This window comes from Moschus berezovskii, chromosome 9 (assembly GCF_049115385.1).
Source record: "Moschus berezovskii isolate FMDL1 chromosome 9, NW_MosBer_1.0, whole genome shotgun sequence".
In the NCBI taxonomy this organism is placed as follows: domain Eukaryota; kingdom Metazoa; phylum Chordata; class Mammalia; order Artiodactyla; family Moschidae; genus Moschus; species Moschus berezovskii.
The window spans coordinates 87,600,421-87,612,500 of record NC_142468.1 but is presented as its reverse complement, the minus strand read 5'-3'; the positions used below and the strand labels follow the sequence as shown (position 1 = coordinate 87,612,500).

General features: G+C 56.1%; 1 protein-coding gene across 5 annotated transcripts in view; it reads left to right on the top strand.

Moving 5' to 3' along the window:
- The first annotated feature begins 221 nt into the window (after positions 1-221).
- IGDCC4 (immunoglobulin superfamily DCC subclass member 4) overlaps positions 222-12,080 on the top strand; it is a 39,447-nt gene continuing 27,588 nt past the window's right edge. For 4 of the 5 annotated variants that reach the window (XM_088839914.1, XM_055436434.2, XM_055436435.2 and 1 more), the window contains exons 1-3: positions 509-648; positions 10,666-11,016; positions 11,786-11,927. In XM_088839914.1, coding sequence (XP_088696040.1) covers positions 579-648; positions 10,666-11,016; positions 11,786-11,927 — 563 coding nt within the window. In that variant the 5' untranslated portion in view covers positions 509-578. Of the gene's footprint in view, positions 649-10,665; positions 11,017-11,785; positions 11,928-12,080 lie in introns of all 5 variants that reach the window. The other variant, XM_055436433.2, reaches the window with a different exon arrangement.

Here is a 12,080-nt window from a genome sequence, read left to right as displayed (position 1 = left end):
GGATCTGGGCTGGAATGGACTGGCTCAAATGGCAAGATGGGGTTAACAGGACAGAAACCAAGGCCTTGAATTTGCCTCCACTGAGGCTGGAACCCAGACGTTGGAGACCCTGAGGCAGCGGCAGAGGAAAGAAATAGAGACATCGAGGCAGAAAGAGATCCCGAGACCGAGACGAAGAGACAAACAGACCCAGAAACCAACTGCCCAAATAGGGGGGCCCCATGGCGCCCCGAGGCCGGCGAGGCACACGCGCGCAGACCCCAGCAGGGCGGAGCACGCGCGAGGCGCAGGTCGCAGCGCGGGGCCAGGGTCCCCGGCGGGGCTCGGCCGGCCGCGCTCGCCTGGCGCCCCCGCCTGGGCGGCTCGCCCAAGATGGCGATGGAGGGGCGGGCGAGGCGGCAGCAGCCCGGGCCCCCGCGCCGGCCCCCGCTCAGGCCCGGGCCCCCGAGGCCGCGCCCCCGCCCGCGGCGCCGCGCCTCCCCGGGCCACTGACGCCCGGCGCGCCCTCCCCCGGCGGCGGCGGCGGCGGCGGCGGCCGAGGCGCGGGGAGGCGGCGGCGGCGGCCCCGGCCCGGCCCCATGTCGCGGGGGGACGCTGGCCGCGGCAGCGGGCTCATCGCGCTGACCTTCTGCCTGCTGAGCGCGCGCGGTAAGGGCGGGCGCCGGGGCAGCGGCGGGAGCGCCTGCGGGGTGAAGGTGCGCGCCGGGCTGCGCGGGGCTGTGGGGCCGCCGCGCCCCGAGCGAGTCCCGAGCGAATGGGGACCGTGGGGCGCTGGCTGCGCGCCCTTGTGCCGGTGATGCCTGCGCTCCGGGGTCCGCGAGCCGCGGCGGGTGGCGTTCGCGGCGCGTACTTGTCCGTAGCGGGTGTGTATGTCCTTGGTTTGCGGAGTCCGGAGCGAGTGTACGTGTGTGTGTGCGCGCGCGCGCGCAGAGGGTGGGGAGGGGGCTTCTGCCGGGCGCACAGGTCCGCAGTGCGTGGCCGACCGCTGCGTGGCATCGCGGGCGGTGGCTGCGGTGCCGGTGGTTTGTGCCGGGCGGGTGCTGCCTTGCACGCGCGCGTCTCCGGGTTGGCAGTGTGAAAGAGGAGGGGTGTGTGTCTACACCTCCATTTGTGTGTTGAGATTGTGTGTAATTGTGTTCATGGCACTGAGCTAATATTTGGCCTTGGCTTTTGGGGAGTGTCCTTGCCCTTGGTGGGGGGACAGGAGTAGGAGATTCCGGATTGACTGGGGATAGTTGTGATAAAATACTCAACTTTGTCCAGTGGGTGTGTCCCTGAGGCTGGTTGTGGTGGGGAGCGGGGGACTGTTGCCTCCCCCCCAAACCCGAGGCCCGGAGTGGGCTGGGGGAGGGGGCAGGAACCAGTTGCTTTCGTGGACGAGTCCAGTACTCGCTTTCGGGCTGGGACGCGTGTCACTTCTGCCCCACCCCCCAGGGACACATCTGAAAAGCGTTGACGAGGCCAGCAAGGCCTCCTCCAGCCCCCCAGCACAGTGCGCATTGGGGGTAGGTAACTCTCCAGAGTTGTCCTAGCTGGAGAAAGGGCTGGGGATGGGGTGACGAAGTCCCAAGTGTCTATGATTGAGGGAGCCTTTCCCCACCCCGGCCCGCTCCCTTTCGGCCCTGGGTGCCTTTGGGGGCGGCCCAGGGGGAAGGTGGTTGGGAGCGCTGGGGAGGGGGATGGGCTGCCCGCTTTGTTCGCCTAGTCCTTGCCTTCCCTGCCTAGCGGGGAGCTGAGGATGTGTCCGGGGCTAGTCGGGGAGGGACTCGGCGGTGGGGGTGGGGAGGGGGATTTCTCTCCAGCTGCTGCGGCTTTCCAGAGAGACTCAGCCAGGCCACGTGGGAGGGAGGAAGGGACGGCGGAGGGGGGAAGGAGCCTCCGCCTGGCCCGCCCCGGCCCTTCTCCAGGAAACCCAAACAGCGGGTGGGAAAGTATCGGGAACTACTCGGACCCCCTAGCTCCCTACAAAGACACGCCCCTTTTCAGACCCGACTGCCGACCCGCAGGAGGCCGCCTGGGGGCAGGGTCCTGGCCGCTGGGCCAGGGTAGTGCGGGGTCTGGGGTTGTCAGGTGGGGGGCGGGGAAGTGCCAGAGAGGCGTCTGTGCTTCTGGAGGCCGAGGGATTAACGAAGAGTTGTGTCCACCCTCTTCTCGGAGCTCCAGACCGGGGTCGGGATCATCCAGCCAAGCGGGATCATCCAGCCAAGCGGAGTCAGGGCTGGGAACTGCACTCAGTCGAGCATTATGGAGTAGCGGTGGGGCCTCCCGCCAGGGGCTCAGTTTGCCTCCGGGACCTGGCCTCTCCGAGACCTGACCTCTCCGGACTCCGAGTGCACAAGGCCGAGCTGGGGCTCCCTTGGCAGCAGTGTGCTTGGCTGAAGCTACTGCGCTGCCGGTCCTCAGTGCTAAATCCTTTGGGTGTGCAAATCTTCTCAATCCTGGGGACACTCCCCAGGCTAGAGTTCTGACTAGCCAGCCCCATCTGGATGGAGGTCATTTATTCATTCATTCAACAAATATTTACTGAGTACTCGTTTTGGCTAGCATGTGACCGGTGCCTGGATATAGTAAATAAGGAGGAGACTGACAGGTAGTCAGCAAAGGCTTCCTTCAGGAACTAGTGAATACTAGAGCTTGTGCAGAGGGTCATTTAGCACGGCAGGACAGCGATGGTGGGAGAGTTTTGCAGCGAGAACTGCACGTGCAAACGGTCAGAAGTGACTTTCTTTAGAACATCGAATAAAGCGAAATCTGGCTGGAGTTTAGAGTGCAAGGCATGATGGTGGGCCAGGTTAGGGAGGAATGGGCCAGGGGACACAGAGTGTCAAAAAGAGAAGGCTGAAAATGGAGCTGGATCCAACTCATGAAGGGGTTTATAAACCCCACCAAGGTTTCTGGCCTGAGAGCCCAAATGAGTCCTTGGGGTTTTTTGTGTTTTCTTTTTAAATATTTACTTATTTTTGGATGCTCTGGGTCTTCGTTGCTGCTTGTGGGCTTTCTCTAGTTCCGGAGATTGGGAGCTCTTCTCTAGCTGTTGTGTGGGGGCTTCTCATTGCTGGGGCTTCTCTTGTGGAGCACAACCTCTAGGCTCAGCAGTTGCAGCTCGCTGGCTCCAGTGCGCAGACTCAGTAGTTGTGGCTCAGGGGCTTAGTTGCCCTCTTGGCATGTGGGATCTTTCTGGACCAGGGATCGAACTGGTGTCCCCTGCATTGCAGGGCAGATTCTTAACCACCGGAGCACCAGGGAAACCCTGGAGGGTTTTGAGATCTATTTTGCATCAGCTCACTCCAACCGAGGTAGAGAATGATTGCATGGGGTGGAGGCAGGAAGCTGCAACTTCTTGGGAGGCTGTGGTAGTAATCGAGAAGAGAGGGTGGTGGTAACTAAAGTAGTGACGATTGGAATGGCCAAGTAGCTGGATTCTAGAGATATTTAGGAAATAGAATTAGCATGATAGTTTGAGGGAGTTTGTAGAGGGTGAGGGAGGGAGAAGTAAAAAATAATAGACATTTCAGCCACCTTGACATGTTGGAGTCAAGACTGCGACTGTCTGTCCCCCCAGCACACCTCTGGGCAGGGGTTGGGAACTGGGGAAATGCTGATGTGAGTGGGATCCCATCTGGGAGTGGTAGTGGGATGCCCAGTGCTGTTTTCACCACAAGCGAGAAGTGGGGCTCTCCCTTCCACCCAAGCAGAATTTAGGGAGTGGTGATGCAAGAGGTCAGTAGAAGGAGGGCTGTAAGAATAGGTGAGCTGCTTTCTTCTCACCAGGAAACTCCCACCTCCCACCGCTTTCTCAGCCCAGAGGCTCGGAGGCCAACCTCCGTCAGTTGGAGTGTTGGCCTCATCTTGGATGAGGCCTCAGTTGGAGGAGTGACCTCATCTTGGGGGTTAGGAACTAGATCAAACACAGTCTCTATTTTTTTTCAAGATTTTTTTATTTTGATGTGGACCATTTTTGAAAAATGTCTTTATTGAGTTTGTTACAGTATTGTTTCTGTTCTATGTTTTGGCTTTTTGGCCAAGAGGCATGTGGAATCTTAGCTCCCATACCGCTGACATTGGAACGGGACATCTTCACCACTGGACCGCCAGCAAATCCAAACTTAATCTCTATTAATAGTGAATCTAAATAATCCAGCTAAACCTTCATTGATCTTGTACGTATTTTCATGGCTCAGTTAATTATAATTTTCAAGTTGATTAATCTCACAATGAGTCTTCAAAGGTCAGCACTGAGGAGAACTTAGAAATAATTTTAGCATGAACTCATTTTGCAGATGAGAAAACGGAGTGACTTCCCAGAGTTACATGGATGGAGACTGAAGTGGGACGGTAACCAATCTCCTGACTATTGGAGTAGCCATACCTTCCTGGGATTCAGTACACATTCACCCGAGTTCAGTCTCTCTCCCCCACTCCCCCTCACATGAGAAGTTATCAACAACTTGGGGCTTAGCCCCCTCACTTCGTGTGTCTGGACCTGGGCCCTGGAATCCACTCTTTCCCACCCACCCTCAACCACTGCCTCCTGTTCTGCCTCCACTCTTTTTGAGATACAGGAACCAGACTTGACACAGAATTCCAGATGTTGAACAGATGTTATTGCCAAGCAGGCCTAGGGGCTCCCAGCTCCCCGGGTCACAGGGGAGGAAGAGAAAGAGTAACTCTGATGGGGGAGGACCCCAGCCCCAGCCTGGTCAGAGATGGGGGATGGCAGCTGCGGGGAGAGAAGAAAACCAGAGAGGATGATCTGGGCCTGACATGCAAAGAAATGGAATCCTTGTGCTTGGGGCTGGCTGGGTTGCCAGCTACTACTGTCTCACTGCTGAGGCATCTTCTGGATTTGAGGAGCTGTGGGGTCCCTGGGGTTGGGAAGCAGAGGCTCAGGAAGCCGTCTCTCAGGTACAAACCTGAACACGCAAGCTGGTGCAGAGTCAAGGCCTCCAGACGGCTCCATAAGGGGCTCACTTACCTTGCACATGCTTGGAGCTCTGGCAAATAAACAGAGCATAAGAGAGACAAAGGTGGGCACACAAGGAAGGTCTCTGTAATCAGACCTTCCATATAGCAGCAGAGGTGAGGTAATGAGCTCCCCGGTCCTGGTAATGTTTAAGTACAGAATTTCTTTGAATGTGAGTTTGCTGTTCTGTCTCAGGGCTTTTTTTATTTTGACTGCGCCGGACAGCTTGCATGATCTTAAGTCCTTAGTTCCTTGATCAGGGATGAAACTGTGGCCCACGGCAGTGAAAGCACAGAGTCCTAACCACTGGACCACCAGGGAATTCCCTGCCTTGGTGCATTTTCAGCATTTTGTTGGATATCTCATAGGTGCCACATACTATGCTAGGCATTTTCCCACATGTATTATTCACATCATCTCCAGCCCTGAAGGGAGTTCCCATAATTTTTCCAGATAAGGAAATGGATGTTTGGAAAAGCACAAGGGGCTCTGTGTCTTGTCCTTTTGAGTGTGTCTCCGCACATCCTGTCATCTGTTCAAGGACTATTTATTGAGCACCTGCTGTGTGCCAGACAGTGTTTTAGGTCCTAGGGAACGCTGACCAGGATGATAATCTCAAACCTGTTGCCTCACTGGGGAGATAGGCAAGTCAGAAATCTGCCATGCTAACTGCAATGACCCAGGTACCCAGGGTCCTATGGGGCAGAAAAAGGAGCAGCGTCGAAGCCAGATCTGGGGATGGCACAGCTACTGAGGGGAGAGGGAGCAGCAGTGCTTTCAGAGAACAGGAAGTGGTTTGGTCTGGTGGGGACTAGCGTGACAGGAAACAGGAGGTAGGCAAGTCAAGCTGAGTGTGGCTTTGCTGTCAAGTCTGCTGGGGCCGAGCCTGACTCTGTAGGATCACAGATGAAGGGAATGCTGCCTTCCTGGCGTCCCAGGCAACCTACCCACGCTCTCCTTCCAGCTGTTGTGGGAGGGGCTTAGCGTGTGGTGTGGGAGGTGGCCAAGGTGGGGGAGTGGAGAAGGAGGTTTCTGGAAGAAACTGACGTGTCTCCTGGGAAAGAGAGTGGTGTTGGTGTCATGGAGAATTGCCCTTGTAGACTGAGAACAAGTTATAAATCTGTTGGGCCCTGAAATTCAAAAATGACAAGGCCTTGATGTTTGTGGCAAGTTCTTCCCTGAACAAAGGCGGCATCTCAGCGTGGTCCCCTTCTTCCCCCGCTCCCCCATCCTCTGAGAGTTCACTGAGGAACGGAACCCTGGCTTATGCCAGGCCCCCACAAATCCCGCAGAACAGCACTGAGCTGGCCCCAGGGCTCAGCAGCGAATCTCCTTTCTGTCTGGGTCCTAATTGGCCTCATAAAATCTAATTTATCCTGCAAGCGGGTAAAATAATGCCAGAAAAAGGAGACTGAGAGATGGTCCTGGGGCTCCTGAACATAGAAGCTCTGTATCTCCAGCAGAGTCTCCCCTCCCCACCCGGGAGAGTGAGGAGAAGGGCTTGGGGGAGAGGGAGACCCCCTCGAGGCAGAAAGCTGGCCACAGCAAGTGTCCACTTTGTCCGCCCTGTCCTGAGAGGGAGGGCTGAGAAGTGCTCGTGGGAGGGGCTGGGGGTGGTGGGAAAGGGGGGCCATGAAACCACTGGGCAAACACGGCCCACTCTCCAGAGCATCACTTTATGCAAAAAGATTTGGTGGTGTAGGAGCCACATTTGCATGAAAGCAAACACTGCTGTGTAACAGAATAGGATGCAAAATGGGCCAGAGGTTTTAAAATAAAAGCATTTCAGGTGGTCAGTAAGCCTCCTGAGTCTGCTCTTCTCTAGTGCTGGGAGAATTTTGGTGAAAACGGGAACAGTGGGAGCTCTTCATTTTAAAATTAGGGAAACGGAACCTGAAAGGAAGAAAATGGACCCAAGGTCATACAACACACGATGCACCTAGGACTCTGACTCTAGGCCAAGGCTGGTCCCACCACATCCCATGGTCCGTGTTAGGCAAGAGGAAGGATGGGTAGGGGACCTCTGAGTGGCTCCATGCTGTGAGACCCAGGAAAAACCTTCCTTGGCGGGGACAGGGGCAGCTTCATGGAAGGAGCCCCTAGGATGCACATGTCCTGGGCACAGAAGTTGGGCTGGGCCCTGAGGCAGAGAGATCCTCCTCTTATTTGGGAGCAGCTCTCTCGTCGATGCTGGGTTCATCCCTGGGATGTCCAAGAAGCACAGTTTCCCCAGACTATCTCCCAGAGAGGCGAGACGCTCCCCTGTTGGGCCTCAGTTTCCCCGACTATAAAATGAGCAGTCTCAGGCTCTGCACACGTTTCCATTAATGTGAGCTGACCTGGAATCCTGGCACAGCCCTGAGTTCTCCCCGCATCTACATCCCTGTTGGTTTCCCCTGCCGCCTGGCCTTGTTGGGTGCTGAGCTCCTCTGAGGTGGGGCAGCCAGACATCTGCTGATCCATGAATATTCAGGAAGGAATTGGAGCCTTCTCTGGGCTCCCCAGCCAGCCACGGCCCCTCTGGCCGCCATCCTGCCTGTCCGAGCCCAGGCTGCTGACAGACCCAGCAGCTGCTGGGGCCCCAACTGTTCACATTGTTTGTTCACCACGGCGGGGGATTTTCCAAGCCTCCGACATGCTTTGGGGGGCAGGGAGGCTGCCAGAGGGCTCAGGGATTCGAGTCATGTGGGACTTTTCTCCCCTGAAACTCAAACCAACTGCTCGGCAGTGGCTGGAATGGGGCATTTGGAAGCCGCTGGGCTGAGAGCCCAGGCTGGCCTTGCCCCCACCGCGTTTGCATCAGAATCTAGGGCCTCAGATAGACAAGGGACTGGATGTTGAGAATAGTGATTTGCATTTGTACATCCCCTTCCAGTTTATGAAGTCAAAATATTAGTCGTTCAGCCGTGTCCAACTCTTTGCAACCCCATGGACTGTAGCCTACCAGGCTCCTCTGTCCCTGGAATTCTCCGGGCAAGAATACTGGAGTGGGCTGCCATTCCCTTCTCCAGGGCATCTTCCCAACCCAGGGATCGAACCCAGCTTTCCTGCACTGCAGGCAGATTCTTTATCATCTGAGCCACCAGTGAGATCTCCAGTTTATGAAGTGCCTCTAGAGAATGAGTTCCCATTCCTTGATTGATGCATGTTAGGCTTTGGACTGGAGCCCTGCCCTCCATCTGGTTTAATCCTCACAGGCTCACTAGTGTCACCTTCATTTTGCAGATGTGGAAACTGAGGCCTGAGAGGTGAAGAGGTTTGTCACATAGCTGATAGGTGGAACAGCATGACTGGAACCCTGACCTTCTGCCCCAGGATCAGGTGCTCTCTGTGGCTTCCTTCCCCAGTTTGGCTGGAGACAAGCTGAGGGCAAGTGCTGCCTTCTCCTGGCTGCACCCTCTAGTCCTGCTGCAGCCAGCTGTGTAGTTGAAGGTGCCTGCAGAGCCTTTAAGAAAGGCAGAGAGGCCCGCTCAGACCCCCTCTATCTGTCTGTCTTCCCACCGCAGTGTCCTGGCTTCTGCCCTGGCCTCTGTATCTCAGCCTGTCAGGACTTCTCCCCTCAGTCTTGATCCTATCCAGGGCTTTAAGTGTTGGCATATATGTGTCTAGGTGTTGATGAGTGTAGCAGAGATTTGGGGGCACCTGTTGATGTGTGGAAGGCATCTATATTTCTTTGTGTGTATCTAGATGATACAAGCTTCCCAGATGGCTCAATGGGTAAAGAATCTGCCTACAATGCAGGAGATGCAGAAGACACAGGTTCGATCCCTGGGTCAAGAAGATGCCCTGGAGGAGGTCTTGGAAACCCACTCCAATACTGTCTGAAAAATCCCATGGACAGAGGAGCCTGGTCGGGCTACAGTCGATGGGGTCGCAAAGAGTCGGACACGACTGAAGTGACTGAGCACTGCATGACTAGATGATACTCTAAATCAGTTTAGGAATAGGTGTGTCCAGTTCACTGAATAATCCTGCAGTCATAGAATCTCAGACATCACCTGCTATGTTTGAATAAACAAGAGCAGGGCGGGGGTGGGGCAAGAAGGTCCCAAGGCCACACAGCTAGACTGTGACGGGCCCAGGTCTGGACCTGAGGGTCACCTGAGTCCTTCTTGGTTGTGCTTTCTGCACGCCCCTGACGGGACTCTGTCAGCCCTGGCCTGCCCTGCCTGCTAATGAGTGTGGGCCATTGTCCTCCCCCCGTCCCTGACCCACCCTCAGACACACCGTGGTGCCTTTAAGCAAGGTGTCAGGCCGGAGGATAGAAGGGGGCCTTCAGCCTTGGAGCGTCTATGGGGCAAGGGGGCAGCAGGCCAACCTTGTGGAAGATACAACGGGGAGAACCAACCATTTCCCTGTGAGGCATGGTTACTGGCCTGGCTGAGACGTTGCTTAAAATGATGGACGTTGGCATTTGGGTGTTTTTGCCTTGACCCTGGGGTGGCATTCCCTGCCCCTGTGTTCCTCCTGCTTCAGCTCCTGCTGCCTTCCTCCACTGTCCACCTTTGTGGCCAGGGTGGTGCTGGAGCTGCGGGCTCTTCTGGGGCATCTGCAGAGGGTTGGAGGCCTGGGTTCTGTGCGGCTCTGGAAGAATCAGCTGCAGGGAGGAGAGCTTAACTCTTGCGGTCGCTGCAGCAGAAGTGGGTTGGACAGTCATGGTTGAGGCGATCTGCAGGACTCCAGGAGAGGGAATGGCATGACTGAGCCAGGTCAGCCGCTGTGCCGCTCTCCCTTAGCCCACAGCACCTCACTGACCGCTCACGGCAGCCTTTTGAAGAATGAATGACTATGTCTTTTTAAATTGAGAGGCAATTCGCATGCCACAAAATTCACCATTTAAAGGGTACAAATCAGTGGGTTAAGTATATTCACAAGGTTGTGCAACCATCACCACTATCTAATTCTAGAAACATTTTCAGAACCCAAAAAAGAAACCTTAGATCCCTTAGCCATCTCTCTTCATTCTTCCCTCTCCCAGTCCCTGGCAACCTTGAATTTATGGTCTTGTCTCTATGGATGTGCCTATTCTGGACATTTCATAGAAATGAGATCACATTATACAATATGTGGCGTTTCATAACTGGCTTCTTTCACTTTGTAAAGTTTTCAAGGTTTATTCCCTCTGGGGCGAATGTCAGCACTTCACTTCTTTTGATAGCTGAATAACATATTTATCCATTCATCAAGTGATTGGGCTTCCCAGGTGGTGCTAGAGGTACAGAATCCACCTGCCAGTGCAGGAGGCATGAGACTTAGGTTTGATCCCTGGGTGGGGAAGATCCCTCTGGAGGAGGGCATGGCAACCCATCCCAGTGTTCTTGCCTGGAGAATCCCCATGGACAGAGGAGCCTGGTGGGCCATAGGGTCGCACAGAGTTGAACACGATTGAAACAACTTAGCATGCACGCACGCACAGGTGATTGGGCATTTGAGTTGCTTCCACTTTTTGCTAAGAACTGTGTTATTTTGTGGATGAGGAAGCTGAGTGGGGCTGAGGGGCGGGCACAGTGGGCACGAAGCGCAGCCGTCGGCCCAGGATCACAGTTAATCAGAGGCAGAGCTGGGATCCAGACACAGGGTTCCTCATGAGCCCTCTTTCTTCAAGGCTTGTCCCCAAGCCTGGTGCAAGTGACTCAGGAGCTGGAGGCTGTGGGATGTAGGAGGACACACTCTGATGGCCCTGGTGTCCCTCCTCTGCGCAGGGGAGCAGCCATTGCCCCAGGAGACGACCGTGTCGCTGAGCTGTGGAGCAGGCCCGCTGCAAGTAATCCTGGGCCCGGAGCAAGCCCTGGTGCTGGACTGCAGTCTGGGGGCAGCCGCCACCGGACCCCCCACCAGCGTCACGTGGAGCAAGGATGGAGGCCCCCTCCCTGAGCGCCAGCACCTTCGCCTGCTACCCAATGGCTCCCTGTGGCTGTCCCGGCTGCCAACAGTAGATGGCGCTGACGTGGCAGACCCTGGGGCTGCAGAGGCCATTGAGGGCAGCTATTCCTGCCTGGCCCATGGCCCCCTCGGGGTGATGGCCAGCCAGGCTGCAGTGGTCAAGCTCGCCAGTAAGTGCTACATCTGGGGCTGAGCTGAGACCCTCACGACTTGGGGTGTGGGGACTGGGATCCGCCATTAGTTGCTTGCACAAAGTCTTGTCTCTGAGCCACCCGCCCTTTCCCTGCCTCCTGTCCTGGTCAGTGGGTCCCTCCCTGCTATTATCTGTCTCACCGTTCAATCGTCTCGCTTCTTCCCCACTCTTTTCTTGCTCCTCTTCTTCCTTCCCTGTGGCTTCGAGAGTATAGACTTGTGCTTTCCTCCAGGAAGCCCACCAGAGAGACTTGTAAGAGTGTGAGGAGCACAAAGGTGCTCCCCACGCCCACAGCAGGTGGAGTGTGTGGAGCCGAGCTGCATCGTCCAGCCACCCCCTGGGGGGGCTCTTAGGAGGCATAGATCACCATGACATGATTTTGAGGCCAGAGGAGACACCGTAGCCTGACATAAGTAAGGCAGGGGGACTCATCTGACCGGTCATCACCACTGACCGTCTGGCTGCCTGTCTCCGCTGGGCTGAATTTGCTCATCTGACCGGTCGCCACCACTGACTGTCTGGCTGCCTGTCCCCGCTGGGCTGAATTTGCTCATCTGACCGGTCGCCACCACTGACCGTCTGGCTGCCTGTCTCCGCTGGGCTGAATTTGCTCTGCCCGTGTTTCTGTCGCCCTGTGTCCCTCTGTATCCGTGGGCATGTGTATGTTTCACCATCCGTGCTCGCTGTGGCCCCCTTTCTCGTGTCCCTCTGCCGTCACTGTATTTTCTCACTGTCCCCATCCCCAGCCCTTGCAGGCTTCTCCCTGCACCCAGAATCTCAGACTGTGGAGGAGAACGGGACTGCTCGCTTTCAGTGCCAAATCAAAGGACTGCCAACACCCGTCATTACTTGGGAGAAGGACCAGGTGACGGTGCCTGAGGAGCCTCGGTGAGTGTCCTGTAGGGGAGTGGGGAGTGGGTCCCAGAGGGCATGTAGGTTGGGCTCTGGGACGTTCTTGGAAACTGGAATCCTTAGAGTCAAGGTGGCTCCATTTGCCCAAACTCACTTAGGAGCCTACCACCACCGGATGCTCAGCTCATT